This window comes from Cyphellophora europaea (genome assembly GCF_000365145.1).
Source record: "Cyphellophora europaea CBS 101466 unplaced genomic scaffold supercont1.8, whole genome shotgun sequence".
In the NCBI taxonomy this organism is placed as follows: Eukaryota; Fungi; Ascomycota; class Eurotiomycetes; order Chaetothyriales; family Cyphellophoraceae; genus Cyphellophora; species Cyphellophora europaea.
Window position 1 is genome coordinate 1,720,899 of NW_008481814.1, and position 18,298 is coordinate 1,739,196.

General features: G+C 53.0%; 5 protein-coding genes across 5 annotated transcripts; 2 read left to right on the forward strand and 3 right to left on the reverse strand.

Moving 5' to 3' along the window:
• Positions 1–9,510: 9,510 nt before the first annotated feature.
• On the forward strand, positions 9,511–11,197 carry HMPREF1541_08449 (phosphopyruvate hydratase; the record flags this gene model as incomplete). Its single annotated transcript, XM_008722768.1, has 3 exons — positions 9,511–9,613; positions 9,679–10,161; positions 10,287–11,197. 3 exons carry the CDS (start codon positions 9,511–9,513, stop codon positions 11,195–11,197), a joined length of 1,497 nt encoding a protein of 498 aa, XP_008720990.1.
• Positions 11,198–11,339: 142 nt separating this feature from the next.
• Positions 11,340–13,014, reverse strand: HMPREF1541_08450 (uncharacterized protein; the record flags this gene model as incomplete). The annotated part of the gene is made up of 3 exons (XM_008722769.1): positions 11,340–11,372; positions 11,437–11,558; positions 11,619–13,014. 3 exons carry the CDS (start codon positions 13,012–13,014, stop codon positions 11,340–11,342), a joined length of 1,551 nt encoding a protein of 516 aa, XP_008720991.1.
• Positions 13,015–13,341: 327 nt separating this feature from the next.
• HMPREF1541_08451 (uncharacterized protein) lies at positions 13,342–14,136 on the forward strand (the record flags this gene model as incomplete). Its single annotated transcript, XM_008722770.1, has 1 exon — positions 13,342–14,136. The coding sequence occupies one exon, from the start codon at positions 13,342–13,344 to the stop codon at positions 14,134–14,136; it is 795 nt and encodes a 264-aa protein (XP_008720992.1).
• A 320-nt stretch (positions 14,137–14,456) lies between these two features.
• On the reverse strand, positions 14,457–16,004 carry HMPREF1541_08452 (uncharacterized protein; the record flags this gene model as incomplete). The annotated part of the gene is made up of 1 exon (XM_008722771.1): positions 14,457–16,004. The coding sequence occupies one exon, from the start codon at positions 16,002–16,004 to the stop codon at positions 14,457–14,459; it is 1,548 nt and encodes a 515-aa protein (XP_008720993.1).
• Positions 16,005–17,593: 1,589 nt separating this feature from the next.
• HMPREF1541_08453 (uncharacterized protein) lies at positions 17,594–18,049 on the reverse strand (the record flags this gene model as incomplete). Its single annotated transcript, XM_008722772.1, has 1 exon — positions 17,594–18,049. A coding segment is annotated over one exon (456 nt), but the record flags the coding sequence as incomplete, so codon positions are not given.
• Between the last annotated feature and the right edge of the window lie 249 nt (positions 18,050–18,298).

Below are 18,298 nucleotides of genomic sequence, written 5' to 3' on the forward strand. Positions count from 1 at the left end.
TGGCTCGAAAGCTGCTTCACGGCAGTAGATCGATTTCTCTTCAATATGAGCTGATTTCTGGGTCTCAAGGGCAGGTGTCGCGCTTAGGTTGTACCTCGGCGGATTTCCATCCAAGGTCGTCGCCAGTCCAACCCAGCGGTGCGCTGCTACGCATAGACACGAGATCGTGAACAATCCGACGTATTCTTTGCCCTTGGCACCTTCAGTACGGGATGCAGGCACGTACGGACGAGAAATTGAATGCGGGGCACAGTTGCGCCGACTTCAGCCTGAGGCTGCCTGGCCAAACCCTGCACGACGACAGCCCCATTGGTCCCCCGCGACATTGACGAGCTTGGCGCCATGGTAGAAGCCTGGGGTGAGCAGCAGACAACATGTTGGCGGGTAAGTAGAGGTAAAATCTGCGTCGGGCTCACGTGGGCGCTCACCGCCCGCGCGCCGCTTTTAAGGTCGCCGCACCCTCGACGCACCCTCACCTCACCCGCTCCTCACCTTCCACTCACCTTCCCAGTCAAACCCTCGCCCGTCCGCCGCACCGTCCTCGCGACGTGATCCACCGCGCGACGCGGCGCTCCCAAACCATGTCCCAAAATGGGCGACAGCAGGCCGTTCCCCATTCTGGGACCTCCCAATGCACGGCCGAGCCACCTTTCCCCTGGCATGATGGCAGACACAAATACCTGGCGTCCAGCCGACTCGCGGCTGCTCCCCTCCTCGTCTTTCCTCCTTCCTCCTTCCTCTCCTCTCTCTTTCCATCACCTCTGCTGCCTCAATTAGTGGCTCCCGTCGCCTGCGCCTCTCCGTAGCACCCACCACCCACCACCCTAAGCCAGCCCGTGCCACCTGGCACCCATGGCCGAACCGACCGCCGACGAACTGTTGCTGGCCCGTGCTGAAGCCAACGGTTACCGGCGAGGGGCGCACAGGGAGGCCGATTAGCTCTGCGGCCGTGAGAAACATGTGACCAAGACGAAGAAAGATTAAGACCGCACTCTGAGACGCTATGTCCTGTGAGTTTGGCCCAACCCCTTCCACTTGTACTTTGTTCTTGGGTAACCTTTGACACTTGCTCTGACTCTGTCTCTGTCTCAGATGGCACCTCTCAGAGATGAGGCGGAAACACGCGCAGAAAGGGTTCCCTCCCCCGGACATGGATATGGCGCGTGACCAGTGCCTCCGACCTGGAATTACCGCCCCCGACCTTGTGAATGTGAAGGACTTTGTCCGATTCTATATCTCGACCAGCAAGCCTCGCCTGGATGCCTACCGACTGACCGTTGATTCTATCAATACCGTGATGGAATGGTTCTTTGCTGGCTTCACTCGCGTCACTGGCACCGAGACTGTTGAAACCAAGCAGAGCCAGAAATAATACACAAGACAAACCATACAACAAGGGCCAAAAAAAACACGGACACCGACCAGAAGAAGCACCAAAACTGATATACCAAAACGGGTACGCACAAACAGGGTCAAAGAGAGACATGGCACCAAAAAACAGGCCCCAAAACAAAAAGAGGATGACCACAACAACCACCAAAAAAAGCGAGAACTCCAGACCCAAAACGATCCTCGACACAGTAACGAAAAAAAACCCGCCAAGCCAACATATACTAGACATGGGGACTCAGAGACCGGAACCCACCAAGGAGCAAGCCGCAAGAGAAGCCCTAACGACCACAAACAAACCACACAAAGCACACACCATGAAAGTCCTCGAAGAGCACAACGACAGGACGGGACGCGACCGCAAAAGACCGGGGAAAAGCCTACAAAGAGCCCCACCGACAGACCAGATCAACGGGGGGCGAAAAACAACGGACAACCCAAAAACCAGAGGGACGGATCTACCACTACCCCAAAACTACAAGCCAGCCGGGAACCGACAAGCAAACTTCACGAAGCACAGACGGAGCCAACGTAAAAGACAAGCACAGACTGCTGAACAAGAATGACGCGTGCAAACCCGCCATGCGAATGCCGAAACGAGCTCAAGGTCAATAACAGGCACTTGCCGATCCACAAGAAAAGAGCAGCAAACACCGCCACGACAAAATCACCCCCCAAAGTAAACACATCGCCGTACCCAAGCCAATCCGTCGAAAAAGCACCAAGAAAGAGGCGGACACTCAACACAAAATGGCCCGAGAGGCTGGCAAAGAGAGCAGGAGGAAAAGCCAGAAGAAACCAGGCGATGATGCTCGCACAAAGAGACACGCGATCAGCCCGAAACCTCGGAAAGAGAACGATCGCAAACACCAACAGCAATCAGCGCAAGCCAAAAACCGAAAACTCTACAAACCCACCACCCAAAACCCGACACCGCTCACGAACAATCAAAGCACCCAACACAAGACAAACCCCCAGCCAGAAGCCAGAACCACGGACCAAAATAGTCCACAATGGAAAGAAAAACAACAGCCCGAGCTAAAGAAAGAGATCAACCAAAAACCGAAGATGGACAAACCTGGGACAAGGGAGCCAAAGGAGCACAACAGGCACCCCGACCCGCAAACCTTCAAGAGGCACGGAAAAATAAACAACAACTCAGACAAATCAAAACCCAAATCAAAAACACCGCCAAACACAAACCCAGCGACGACAATCGAAATAAACCAAAGAACAAAAAACAGGCTCACAACAACCGAATCAAAACGAAACAGCCACGTCGCTACCAAGAGCACTCGCCCCGACACCGACCAAAGAGCAAGACAATGACCCCGGACAAGCAGACGCCACACGACCAACAAAAAAACCAAAAAAAGCAGAACAACAACCAACTGAGACGCAAAAGAGCCCGAAGCAACCAGGCAAAAGCCCAAGAGGAGGACCTAGAACCACGAGCCACCACGCACGAACCACAGAACCAGAACACAAGACGGGTTGAACACATAACAAGTCACGACAATCCAAAGGCCACCCAGCTTGACAGCACGTGCCCCAAAACAACCCAACAGAGGCAATGAAAAACGTTAAATCGAGACAGCCCAAACACAGGAGGAGCTCCGAAACGAACACAGCCTCCCGAAGCAGAAGCCCAGCAAACACAATAAGACAGCTACCGACGGGGACATAACAAACCATCGCCCCCATCCGAAAAAAGACCTCCACAACTGCAAACACAGTCCAAGGCCGGTCATACGAGAACACAGGAACAAAAACCGCAAGAAGCACCAGGAAACCCAAAAAACCAAGCGGGGAGCAACAGTCACTCACCGACACACCGCGACGCCCCAGGGCGAAGCTACAAGAGGCATCGCAAAAGAAAAAACCATGAAAAGGCCCGAACCCCTACAAGCGACGACACCAGAGAACCAACAGGGCGGTCACGATGAACAACAAACCAAACTCGCCCGATCGCAAAGCAAATGAACACAAACACGTTGCACGACGTCCAACTCCGACAACAACGCCGAGTTCCCAGTCCATCGAAGGAAAAAAAAAAAAAAAAGACAGACACACCACGAAAAGAAAACCCACAAGAAGCCACCCACAAAGAACCCTAACCCCAACCTACCCGATGGAGCAAAACCACAACTGAGCTGGCCACGCAAACGCAAACAGCCAATTAGACCCAAAACACTCAAACACAAGACGGCAAAGAACACAGACCAAACACACAGAGTCACGGAGGAGACAACATGCCGGCTCCCCCCCAAGCGACGCCACCACTCACCACCAGCCAACGCCCCCATAACGCTGACCAAGAAACACCAATGCGCAGCCGGCAACCCGCCACCACGCAGAAAGCCACAACCAAAGAACTCCGAACAACAAATGCACCAGACAGACAACAACAAAACAAGGATCGAGGAAGACTACAATCCACACGCACCAAGAAGCACCACACCAGAATGCAAAGAATGCACACACACACCCCAAGAAGACGGCAAACAAACCAGCATAAGCCAAAACAACCACGCAAACCCGAAAGCCCCAAAACCCTCCCCCAAACACACGCCGAGTGACAAGAACGGGACAACCCTGCACAACTGAACACCTCAACAGACACGCAGTACCCCCGAGAAGCCCACCAAAACACCTCCCAAAGAAATCCGCAAGAAAGCAGCGACTAGAGAAGGAGACCCGAGTCACGCCCAAACAACACCACAGAAACAGAACCAACTCAACCACCCCAACAAAACACTGCATCAAACCAGCCCAAAAGCAACACAAAACACAGGCAAGAAGACGACCACAACAAACACCCAACAAAAACCCCAGAGAAGGCAAAAAACGAAAGACCTCAAACACAAACAGGACAGAAGAAAAAACAGAACCGCAAAAGGTACAGTCAAAAGCACACAAAAAAAAACAGAGCGGTACAAAGCCAAGGCGATCAAAAAAAAGGACGAACTCCGCACGCGACGCCCCTAGCCACAAACAATATAGCCCAACAACCACAACTGGTGCAACGCCCGAACAAACAAATAAAAGACGCACCCCCGCAAAAAATGCAACCGTTGTACAATACCAGACAAAAAAACGAGGACCAACGATAACAACAAACACCGAGGCCCACACTCCACCGCCACAAAAAACAGCACCAACCAAACGAACCACATGCAGTCAGGGCACTCGGCAAGGCAACGGAACCCATCAGCGAAACTAGGGCTCCAAGCGGCGCAGCATTCGAAAAACGCAGCAGAGTCAAAAAAAACGACAAATCAACCGGCGAGACACAGCCAGCCAAACAGTAAACAAAAAGTAAAAAAACCAAAGATCACCACAGAGCAAATAAAACAAGTAAAGCATGAGCCACAACAACTCCCAGGCCACTCTCCGACCAAGAAAAAAGAGCCAGCACAGCCGCGGAAGAGAACAAAGTCCCCCAAGGCAGACTCCAAGCACACACCCAGTGCGGGAAAAAAAACCATAGAAAAAAGACCACCAAAAGCCAGCAACACAAGCACAGGCGCAAATTCGGCAATTACAACAACTCAACCACCACAGCATAGGTCTGTCACAATGGATAAGCCCAGATATAACCTGAAAAACCCGCACCAAAACACGCCACAACCACCACAACACACTGTCACCGTAACCGAGACAAAAGACAACAGAAAACGCCAAGACACTCACAAAACAACAAAGCCGGTCCTGAGAACGAAGAACCAGCGAAAAACAGCCAAAAGACCGAAGAACAATCCAACAGTCCAAAACAAACAGCAAAAGCCGCCGAAGGCCAGATCATAATACACAACAGACGCAGACAAAAACAACAGCGAAATAACCAGACTAACTCCAAAAAACAAACCCAAACCGAAAACGAACAACACGCAACAAAAAAAGACCAAGGAGCCATCGGACAACCCACGACAGCAAAACCAACAAAAGAAGAAGAACGCTAAATCAACAGAGGAACGAGCAATACCCGCACAACCAAACGCGCTAAAGAAAACAAAACGAAAAGAAAACGCACAAAAAAAGCCCAACACGAAAACAAAGCGCCCACAACCGGAGAACGGACGCAAATCAAAACAAGCAAAGCGCAAAAAAAAGCGCATGCTTCAAATGGCCCCAAGACCAAATCAGACCAATGCAGACAGCCCCAATAGCAGCCCGGACAGAAGGCGAAGAAGCCGATGCCAGATACCGGCAGCTACGAGCCCAAACGCAGAAAAGGAGGAGAAGAGCTCGCAGACCACACAGCACCAGAAGGAAGAAAGCCGTGGAAAGAGCAGACAAAACATACCATTCAAAAACGAACCGCAAAATGAGGCCCCGCGGACAGCGACAAAGCATCAACTCATGCAGCAATCCAACACAGCCTCACCTGAACAGCGCCAAATCGACGGAACCAGACCACACGAAAAGTCCAGCCCAAGCGCTACAGCCCAGCGCATCCGCACCCACGTTAAAGAACAATCAAGCAAACAAAAGCCACGCCATCACACAACCAACCACGAACATCGCCCGAAAGACGGCCCTAGCGCCTAAAAACCGACAAAAAACACCAACCTGCGCGAACGCGGACGGGACAGCAAAGAACCGCACAACATCCAACAACCCGAAAGCAAGACGCACACACCAACGAGCCGCCCCAGCAGCAAGCCAACACAAGGACGCGAAACAACCACATCCTCAGAGACAACAACGCCCAACAGGAACCCTGTGACCCAAAGCAACAAGCAAATAAAAAAGCAACAGGAAGCAGAAAACAACCACGACGTAAACAGACAAAACGAGAGCCACAGAAAAACAAGAACAAAACCTGACGAATGACAACACCAACGGCTACAGGAACTGGAGACACAGGACCACGGCAGACAAAACCCCAAAAACACGCAACGCCGCGCCGCCCAATGACACGCAGTGCCAATCCTAGCAGCAGGGATTCTAGCCAAGATAATCAGTCCACAAACGACTGAGCCAGAGAACAAAAAACGCCGCACACGGCCCCCAAAGAAACAGCACTGAAAAGGTAAGACAAGCACAACTTCCCCGGAAAGACCAGCCAAAACAATCAAACACCGAAGCACACAACGGCGGAAAAGAGCGCCACAAGGGACCGTACTAAGGAAGAAGAACCCGGAATGGGATAGAGAACAGCTCTATGCAAACAACGCACCAGCGGGCCGAGCGAAAAGAAGGAGCAACCCATCAGCGGGCGACAAAAATCACCACACCCACCGCAAAACACAAAGAGTACCGAAAGCACATCGAGGAAACCAGAAAAAAACGACAGACGGCGAGACCGAACAGCAGCTCGCCTATGGCAAAAAGCGCGGACAACACTCAGGAGCGAAACAACCAGCGATACAGGATGCAACTACCACAACCACACAAGGAGCCACGCCACCAGACGCAGTACAGTACAGTACAACACAGCACAAGACTGAGGATGCGGCAGGAGATCCAAGCGCCCAACAGAGGAAAATCCAACCCGACAAAGCGCTGAAAACGAGCCGAAAAATCATGCACCCAAGCACCCCCAACCACAGACAGATACAGACCACAACTAACGCAGAAAACCCATAACAGAGGAATACCAAACCAGTACCCAGAAACACCCGTACCAATACTTCCCCCCAGACCCAAACCGGCAACCCATCCAGAATATTAAAAAATATCACAATCCAGAGAAAGGCGCCCACAACAACCGGCATAACCACAAGGGCCAACCCAGCAGAGAAAAGAAACACCCACAACTCACCGAGAAAGAGACCACCAAACACCTCGGAGACCAGAGAAAGATGTCCCCAAGACAACAGACATGCGAATGACCGAAGACTCAACATCGCAGACCAACCCTCACGAGGACATGAAGGAGCAACACCGCCGGCAGAGGCAGAAACAAAGCAAGCATCCGCAGGAGCAACGCCGACACGACCCGCGGCGCCAGCACCGACGGACGCAGGAAACAAATCGGAACAAACGGCCCCCACAAGGACCGACACAGCAGCCAAATAGTCCGCACCCACACCGGCGGCAGGAACGCACACGACACGAGCATCCAAGCCAAGAAAATCATCGCGAAAAACCTAACACCTAACAACAGAAAAAGAGCCATACTCAGCTCAACAATCACATCTACCAAGAAGTAAGCAAACATCCCCACAAACGCCGAAAAGAAGCCAAACACCGGTCGAAAAAATAACATACAAAACCGAACAAAGCCGCAAAGGAAGAAACCGAACCAACCGCAAAACAGAAAACCAAATCACAACTCCAACAAGCCCAAGAACAGCGAAATAAGAATACAGCACAACCCCCAAGGACACCACGGCCACGACCCTCTACGACCAGCCCCCACCAACACCAGCAACGCAACGCCCGGGCACACCCACACCCCTCACACGAGACAACGTGAGACACCGAAGAAGGCACGCATAATAACAATCGCAACAAGAGCCAAGCAACAGCGCCTACCGCAGAAATCCACACCAAAAGGCGAAAGCGAGAACACAAAACCCAAACGGTACGCCTAAGCAAAAAACGGCACAAAAAGGCACAACAGACACAAACAGGGGACGATAGCCGAACGAACCGTGACATCACAACCAAAAGGCTCACCAACTCACAACCAATACAAGAGAAATTCAACCCGCAATTCAGCCCCCCAGTGGACAGCTACAACAAAACCCGGCACACAAAGCCCAACACGCCAGCACAAACAGCACGCGAACAGACGACCACTAACAAAATGCGCTGACCGACCGCGCGCTTTCAGCCCACTCGACAGCCATACCGAACCGACCCACACAAAGCTAACCCAGCCGCGGACAGCAACGAAACGGAGACAACCACAAACCGGACGAGCGGAAACACCACGGGAACTATAAAGCGACAACTCCAACAAAAAAGAAACAGAAAAGAACACATAGCAGAAAGAGACGGAAAACCCGGCGACTGAACCAGCCAGAGAAGATGAAAAAAGCCACCTCGCAGACAACGGACCTCGGTAGCGATAGCCCCCAAAAAAGAGCAAACCATCCCAAAACTGAGATCTCCACAACCTGCGCAGCCATCCCACAAACACCACAGCCAAAATAAATCCACACGCCACAACCAACAGACAACAAACGCAACACGAAGCAACACAAACTAGCTAACACGAAGCAACGTCAGACAACAGACAAGTAAGCAGCCCCGGAAGCGACAACAAGCGAAAGCACAGAAGAAAATCCAAGAGAACACGGCCAAAGACCAAGAAATAAACGCCCACAAAAAGGCAAGACCAAAAAACCCGCGAAACCTGCAAGGACCCGGATAGGAACCCAAAAAAAGACGACAGACTCCCGACAGCAAAAGCAAGATGAAAAAGACCTGCCTAACCAAAGCATAAACAACAAAAGCGAACAGAAGCCACGCGACACAAACAGCACCACAGAACAACAAGTACGAGAGAAACACGCAACACTAACAAGAAAAGAGGCAAACACAAGGACAACACGACGACTGTCAAAAGAACAAAGGAGAGTGCACCCAAGTGGCCCAGTAAACAGCAGCAACAACCTCAAAAAGAACTGAAGCAAAAGAAGGAAAAAGAACGAAACACCACACACTAACAAAAACACGACCCTCACCCACCCGTCTAAAGAGCACTGCACGGCCAACCCAACAAACCAACCACAATGGATGACCCAAAACGTCAATAAGAGAAGGAACAACAGCACACCAAAGACGGCGAAGCAAAAACAGCCAGACGACAACGGCGCGTCCAGCCACGAGGCCCCCACCGAAGAACAACTCCAGACGAGCTCACCTCACCCCCCGAATGCCGCAGCCACGCAACCCCACCACAACAACCTCCAGCTCACCCAGAACCCAGGCAGCTCACTCAGCCGGGCCGCCCGACCCGACCGCAATGCACCACCCACGAGTCCCCGACCACAAAGCACCAAAAGCAAGCCGCAACAACTACCCGATAACCCACTAACACACCCCCACACGAGACCAGCCCACAAAAAAACCACCAACAACGAAAACAAGGTCAACGCCGTCAGCCCATACAAGGCCCGGCGGAACAACGCAAGGAAAAACCTGAGGAAGTAAGGAAGACCAAACATGATACGCAGCCACAACCAATACAGCAACAACACAAAACAAAACAACAAACCACACAATCAAAGAAACAAAAACAAACTCAAAGAAGACAACCAAACTGCCCGTACCCGAACAGACACCCCAAGAGCACTCCGAAACCGTGAAACCACGGACCAACAGCACAAGCAGTGAAAGGCAAGAACCGCCATGCAAAAACAGCACCCAAACCGCAAGGACAAAAAAATCTCCCACCGCACAAGCCCAAGAAGGCCACAACTCCCACACAAAAAAACCAGCAAAGACACAAGCAAACCACCACCAGAACCACCCCAATAACCGCCACAAAGCCGCCCCACCCACGCGAAAACCCCACCAACCAAACGGTCCAAACAACCCAGAAAACCCAAAACACACCAATCACGCCATCCGGGCCCTCGAAAGCCGACAAAGAGGAGAATGAACCGAGCGACGGCCACGAAACCAACAACGACAGCAACAACGGCAACAGCGCCAAACACAAGGTCCACAACGTCCGGAACCCGCAGCGCACAGACAAGAGACCCAACGGAGCAAAACAGCAAACACAGAACGACAAGATCAAGCCCGACATAGACGACACAAAAGACAAAAAACACAAAGGGCCCAACGCGACCAATGCCATTAGGAGCGCCAGTACAACGGCGGCCACGGCGGCAAAGGCAGCAACACCACATGCCCCCCACACAACCACAGAGGAGGAAAGAGTGGGCCGAACCCCCAACAGGGACTGCCACTGTACAAACACATTGCAACCATAGCGGGCCGAGACACCAAAGACTTTGTGATGCCAGTTCCGTTCTTCAACGTCTTGAACGGCGGCGTCCATTCGGGCAACCCTATGGCATTCCAAGAGATAATGATCGCGCCAGTAGCCGCCAAGTCCTTCAGCCACGCCGTACAGATTGGTGCCGAAGTGTATGCACACCTGAAAGCCATCCTCATCGAGCATTTCGGGCGCTCGGCAGCAGGCATCGGCGATGAGGGTGGCTTTGCACCACCAATCTCTCTACCACACGAAGCTCTAGATCTTCTGAGCGACGCCATCGAAGCCGCTGGCCACAAGGGCCGGGTCAAGATCGGAATCGACCCAGCGAGCACCGAGTTCTTCAACGTGGAATCTATGACCTACGACCTGGGTATGAAATGGGCCAGATCTAACAGTTTATCTCGACAAGATATGATGGAGCTGTACCACAAGCTTCTGGACAAATATCCAATTGTGCTACTGGAAGATCCCTTCGCTCAGGACGACTGGGCAACCTGGACAGAGTTCAACAAGAACTGTCCGATTGAGCTGGTTGGCGATGATTTGCTAGCAACCAATATCGGACGCGTCAACGAGGCAGACCAGAAGAAGGCATGCAACAGTCTCCTTTTGAAAATCAACCAAATTGGCACCATCTCAGAAGCCATAGAAGCGGCCAAGCGAGCATATGCCCTCGGATGGGCTGTCTTCGTCAGTCATCGCAGTGGCGAAACGACGGATGATTTCATTGCCGACCTCACCGTCGGTCTACGAACCGGCCATCTCAAGAGCGGAAGCCCTTGCAGGGGTGAACGTGTGGCCAAGTACAACCGGCTGATGGACATTGAGGATGACTTGAGAACCGAAGGCAGCCAGGCTAGATATGCTAGAGATGCATTTCGGCTCGCGTGGCAGAGTCTCTAGAAAGTGGCTAGGCCCTCAGATACTGAGTTGCTCGCTTCTGAACGGCGGCTTTGGAGGTTGTGCTGCTGGATAGCATTTGTGATGATCTCGGCGAGTTTTAGGCACGTCTCCTCTTCGAGTCGACGGCACATGACCTGGAGGCCTACAGGATGGCCATGGAACGCGCGAGGGTCATCTGGAAGAACGTCAGAAACAAGTACATGCATGTGATTGAGTCAATTCTCACAGTCTGCAAGCACTTTAGCATCGTCGGCGCTTTTCGGGTTTCGATCAAACTGTTTGGCATCGATTGACTCGTTGACCCTGGTCACGGGAAAGGAAATGGCCGTGAAGTCGAGGTAGTTGACTACTGCGCTATAGCCTGTTGCTGTTAGGATATACGATTGCTGTACCAGAGACAATGCTGTCATAGGGAGCTTACCAAAGTAAGAGAGATTGTGTTCATAAGCGGCGGCATTAGCCAAGACTGGCATGATGACTCCTTCAACTCTGGCCAGCGTTGCATCCGTTGCATTGCATTGATCCCAGTATGTGGCGTATGACTTTCGGTACTCAGCTCTCTCTCTAGACCATGACCATAGTTGCTCCGCCGAGAGTTTACCGCTTGAGGTGGACTCCTGGTACCATGGCTGCAGACCCCTGACGGGCGGTTCGCCCGTCTTGTCCATAAGACGACGGATAGTCGAACCGCCATCGGCTCCCAGTAGCCGAAAGTGTGTCTGGACGGCTGCCGCGTGTTGTGGGGGCGACCAAGTGACAACATCGAATTGCTGTGCCTGCAATGCCGCATGCACGAGATTCAGGGCTCTCTGGACAGGAGGCTGTGGACGGACGTGATGGTCGTGATGCAGAATGGCGAACCGCGGTCGTGTACGCCTGAGTGGCATCCACTTGGACTCTCGCCATGGGAGATCTAAACAATATGGATCTTCTTGGTATATTTGTGCACCTAAGGTCAAGCGCGACATATGCTGAAGCATGGGAAGGTCCCAAGACATCAGTGCAGGTGTGAAGGCATGCTCAGGGAGTCCTTCGCTAGCCGAGGCAATGCCAGCATTTGAGAGTCGGCCCTGGCAAACGCGAAGTGCAAAGAGATGGCTAAAAACTGCGGGGATTCGTGCTGAGCCCGCGATTTCTGTAACCCATCCAACGGGAGAGCCACGCATTGCCTGAAGGGCGCCTTCGCCTCCAGCGGCACCTCCGGCAGAGAGTGCACGACAAAATGGATTCAGCGTGGGGCCTGTGACGTTATTGTCGGTGGCGGCGATGAGCATGCTCTGTGGGCAATTAGTCTTACAGAAAGGCACTGCTCCGAGATGACGCATATGGCGGACGATAAGAGCCTCGGATTGCGGCGTTTCTTTAGCCCCAAGCCAGGCAACAAACCCAGACGACGTTTCGTAGCCAGCGATACGATAACGGTCCATGAAGCTCATCGGTAGCCCGTGAAGTGGGCCACGTAACGTCCCATGCTGTTGGTAGTGTTGATCTAGAGACTGAGCGGTCGCGATGGCCTCGTCGAACATTACCTCGGCGAGGCAGTTTGTGAGCTGATGCACAACCGCCGCGCGATGGCAGAACGCCCGGACGACATATTCTGCTGACCAGATTTGAGCATGAATGTTGGCAAGCAGGCTTATGGGGACAAGCTCTGTGATTTCGATCTCCTCCGGCGTCAATGTAGCACGAACCCATTCCCATGCATCAGGACACTCGGCGGCCGATGGTAGCGAATGGAGTCGCCACTCACTAGGTACAAGGGAGTTCAATGAATCACGTTTCCTCTGGGCCAGTGTCGCCCAAGTAGTCTCAGGCATGGCTTGACATATGGGGTTTTCATATGACAGAGAGCAAAATTGGAAGACCGGTAGGGCTACCACCCAGCCTCCTTAGTCTCAGGCACTCCAAAAGGCTGGCTAGGACCGTCACGCCTAGAACCTTCCTCCTCCCTTCGGGCATCTCGTGACGTGTCTCGCCTGTTTGCGCCCACACTCGTACGTCACACGAGTCCTTTTTGCGTGATCTCCACATTCCGTCGCGCTTGCCGCAAGGTCGGGCAGGTTACGATAAGATTCCAGTGTAGCAATACAGCCCTCTCGTGCTCTGTAGCTATAAACTAACTACCACCGATCTCGAAAGTCATAATGTTCTTCATTACGCCTCAAAAAGAACACCTTGTCTACACGAGCGAGACCGGGCCCGAGCACGGCCCATCGAAGAAGCGAAGGCACCAACACTACCAGCCGGAGCCGCCATCAACCCAAGATGTGGCCAGCGGATACTATCCCCGACGTATTCCGAAGGCTTGCGATCGATGTCGAGTGAAAAAGGTGAAATGCAGTGGGGGCAAGTTGTGCAAACGATGCGAGTCAGACGGCGTGGTCTGCATCACGACCGTGAACTCGGAAGAAGAACAAGGTCCGGTAGAAGCGCGACAGTACCATCTCGTCGAGTCTCAGCGCGACCGCCTGCTGCAGATTATCTCAGAAATCCTCCACGGCAAGGATGAAAATGAGGTTGCGAGACTGCGTGGATTGCTCAGCAACATGGGGTTGTCAGTGAAGAATCTCCCGCTCAGCTCAACAACGACCAATGACGCCATTCAACCCGTTGTCTTGGACATGGCGGCGCTCGAGCAAGTCTCCGGCCCTGCGTGGCTCGGACTTTGTACCCAGCTTGAAGACAAAGAGCCGCTCGGCCAGTGGTCCGATTTCAGCGACGTGTATCCCGCAACGCTGCCGGGGGTCTCAACGAACGCAGATGTACCATTTGACTCGGAAGCACTGCCGCAGACAGACACGTTCAACTTTGATGAAATCGTCGATTGGGATTCCTTCCATACATTGGGCTCCGTGGCGAATCAACCATGGCCCGGGCCAGCACCTGACACGGGCGATCCCCATCAGTCCGTCCCGACAAATCCGCATCCGCCATTATGATATTCACATACAACGTCCCCCATGTATGCGAAGATGCTGTGGCGCACTTGCAGTGCACGGCGGCCAAATTTGCACAAGATACGACTCATGCATATTACCTTGGATACACCCAGGCTGGCATTTTCTCTGACCAGCTCAGCCACTTGAATCTCACTACCAGGAATGGATCTGTTACTAACGGCGTTGTCTGTTTGAGGAATGCTTTTGCTTTTGTACAACGACGTTATTCCTGAGTTGCAAGGCTTGGACCAGTCTCCAGGAGGTCTCTATGTTACGAATATGTTACAGACCGCACAACCGCACTTTTGTAACCAAAGCCTTCATGCAAATGCTCCACAGCTGTCAACAAATCCTCGCGCCCAGAGCACACTACCCATAATGGCAACCTGGAAACCCAACGCCACTGCCACACTCATCAGCCCGTATACCCACGCATGCCTCCTTCTGAGCCCGTCCAATTCCGCCACCCAGGTACTCACCGTCGTGAGACAGCCACAAAACCCCTGCATCAACCCCTGAAGCACTGTACAAGCGTCCGTATCGACTAGGTCGTTTCTAAGGACGACGTTATCAGTATGCTGAAGGACATAGCACACGGCTTCAATGACGGTCCCAATGATGTTGGCTGTGAAGGTCCCCAACGGAAAAGAAGGCACACGTGAGTTTAAGTGCCTGGACAAGTAGAAGCGCAGCAGGGCGCCTAGAGGCGAGAAGATGAGTGGCAGCGTGGCCCGCGACCGCCAGGCAGAAGCTGGGCCGGGTGGAAAGATGGACAAGAGGACAGCGCCAATCCAACAACCAAGCCCCAGAATCAGCACCATGCAGTCAAGCCAGCAAGAAATGAACCTTTGTGGAATGCCGGGCATCACGCGATCCGTGGCCAGGGCAATATGCGCTCCCGTCTTGAGGGCGCTAATAGAGACGGCGGGATGGACGATAAGAACGCCGACGACTGCCAGAAAACTGTAACCCCCGTTGCGCTCAGGGATCGATGTCACAGGAATGGTGTGGTACGGAGACGTTGGTGACGCCGAGTCCAAGCGGTTGGCGAGTGTGAGGAAGGCGTCGGTGATGAAGGTTGAAAAACTGGTAAAGCTGCCACAGAACCCAGTTGCAAGACCGATATAAAGAGGCAGAGTTTTCTGATGACGTGCAATATGACCATGCGTCGCTTCCTTGTCGTTCGTGATCAGATGTGTCGGGACCGTCTTGCTAAAGAGTCGGCGATCCTCGAGAAGGAAGCCCAGGCAAAGCGAACCTCCCAAGTTCGCCCAAAGGACGGTCGACGCGAAAGGGGTGGATGGGTACGTCGTCAGCGCCTCCACACCCAGCCGGGCGAGCGTGCCCAAGAGCGAGAAGAAGATGAGCCATGATACGATGACGGTCTCGTTCCAAGCCGTTGCTGCTGTGCTCGCTTGCGCCGAGCCAGCGGCCTTCTCATCCTCCCCCGATCCTTTGGCGGGCACAGATTCTTGACTGCTATGTGCTCTTTCAAGAGCGGTACCAGAAGCCAATTCAGCATCTGCGTAGTCATCTGTGCTGTCGCCGTCGTGTGCTGCCTGTCCTGCTTTCTCTTCCTCATCTTCTAGCGCGTCCCCTCTCTCCCTTTCAGCAACCGGGACCGGGGCGGCGACCTCTGTGAGCCCAGCTTCGTTGCCTTCGGACGCGGCGCGCTCTTCCTCTATTGCTCTTGACTGTTCCCGGCTCAGATCATCCCCACGCTCCTCCAGCGAGGCTGGTGCAGGCGCTGCGAGTTCAGTGAGCCCATTTTCCTCCTCCTCCTGCTGCGACCATCCACGGCTGGATCGCCCGTTGTTTCTTCCTTCTTGTTGTCCGGCCCAACGCTGCTCGTCGCCTGGGACAGTCATGCTTTGCTGAGAAGTATCCTAGTACTGCTGAAACTCGTAGTGTGTGCGCCACTTGTCCAGTACATCTCACTAATGAAAGAGTGCTCGTTGGGTTCGAGTTGGTCGCTTTCATTGGTTAACTGCGGAACCAATCACTCACCGTCTTGTCTTCTCCACCCCCCTACCCGTTTGCGCCTCTGACGTCAGTCCCGTGCTCCCGTGCGATGGAGCCCTGTGGATCGCCGGACTATGCGGGAGCCCGAGACAGCGTCATCGGCAAGTCGGTCCGTTTCGCGGTCTCACCAAGTGGTTGGACGATAAGTTATTCCAAGGGAGGATCCGTACGCTCCGTCACGCCCGCGGGGTACTTCCTTTGTGCAGCATGAGTTATCGGGAATCATAGGGATGCCCGGTGACATCTCTCGAGGCGTAATGAGAAAGGAGCATTGCATGTGCATATGGCTGGGAAATACCTCGTACACACACGGGAAATGGAGGTTCTATCTCAGGGACTAATATTCATAAGCTAGTCTGGCGGTCTGTTACTACAGTAGCCAACCAGATCCTGAAGTCATTCGATAATCCTCGACTACACACGCACCATGCCTTCGCACGTCTTCCCAGCCATCCAAGCCATCCAGCTCAATGCACTGAGCGCCAAACACATCCAGCAGATGTCGGATTCGGATCCCGACCTGCGCAAGATTGTAGGCCATGCACACGTCCATACTGAGACGGAGAGATTTCTCGTCGCGGCTCGAAACCGTCGAAAATCGCCAATGGTCGTCAGGCCTTCGCTATTCACGACTGGGACGCCTACGGAAATATGGAGTGTTGATTCGGTATCTATGGATCCAAGAGCTGCAGCGAGGCAGCCTTCCGACACCCTAGCCGCACCCATGATGGCTGAAACAGATGCTGGCAGTGCATCGCCAGATCCTGTGTCATTACCATGGCGTGCTGGCTCCTCCTCGAGCGGCCAAATCTACGTCGAATCGCTAAAAGCATCCCCTGGTCAGAATCGCTCTCCGTCTGTATCGGTTCGCGAGGTGGATGAGGGTTGAAGATGATGATTTAGGATGTAATAACATTACGGAAATTTGTCCAGATGAGCTTTGATCCTAGGACATTTCTCTAGCCGATGATTGAGACCAGCACTTTCCGTGATGACTGCATTGGCAGCTTTGACGTTTCAATGACAGTCCGTCTGCGCTTTGAAAACCTTCCCTTCTTGTTTGGGCACAACTGACAAAACTGGCAAGCCATGGGTTGTGCATTTCAGACTTGTTCATGCTGTCCTGGGCGACACGACTCTAGGGGGGCACGCAGAGATGCAAGGGGACAAGGCAACGAGAACTAGGAAGGTGGAAAGTGGTTGACGTGTCAATGTCACACTAAAAAAAGAGAGCAAAAGGCATAAAAGCCAAAACACAACAACTTATTCTACACATCGCTTACAACGTACACCACCTGCTACTTTACCTTACAGAGAATACACCAAATTATATAGATCTGAGTTCAAATCCAATCTTTCCACGAAGTTCTAAACACAAACAACTATTACAGTTACTTATACAGTCAACAGTCGCGGTTGACCGCTGAGTTCCCGTCTAGGCGCAGGGCGTCTTCACCCCTGTCTTGATGAGCCACCAGTTGATCGGAACACCCGTCCAGTGCCCCAAAAACATGCCGATCTGCATCATCCACCAGTAGGTCACTGTGTTCATGGGCAATTCCCAATTAAAGATAGCGACCTGGAAGATCGCCATCCAGCCAAACAGTCCGATCTCAAAAAACAGGAGCGAAAGAGCATCGGCTTTCAAGGCGCGGTAGATGATCTTGGGACCGTACTTGCCCAGCATGGGCGAAATGGAGAAGTACTGGAAGACGATGCCGAACGCAAACGCGAATCCAAAGTCGACCAGGAACTCGACCCAGAGTGCTCGTGGTGGTGAGCCTATCGTGGCACCGGTGGCCCAAATGAGCCATTCGCCCACGATGTCGCCCAAGACACAGCCCGCGCCGCAGTGACAGACGCCAATGGTGACTGTGGCGAACATGGGTCGCTGTGCACCGTGTGTCTCGTGGTGGTGGTGATGGTGATCATGTTGATGTTGGCTAGTACCATTCTCAACCTTCAAATGACCATGGGAATCCTCTGGTGAGTTGGCGCTTCCTTCTTCCGCTTCACCTGCGGCCGTGGCCTTCGCTGTGGCTTGTCCTTTAGGAGCTGCCGATCGGCCCTATTTAAGATATGTCCGTAGCGTAATGGGCCATAAGTAGAGAGCGTTGATTATGTAGACCGGGATCATCAC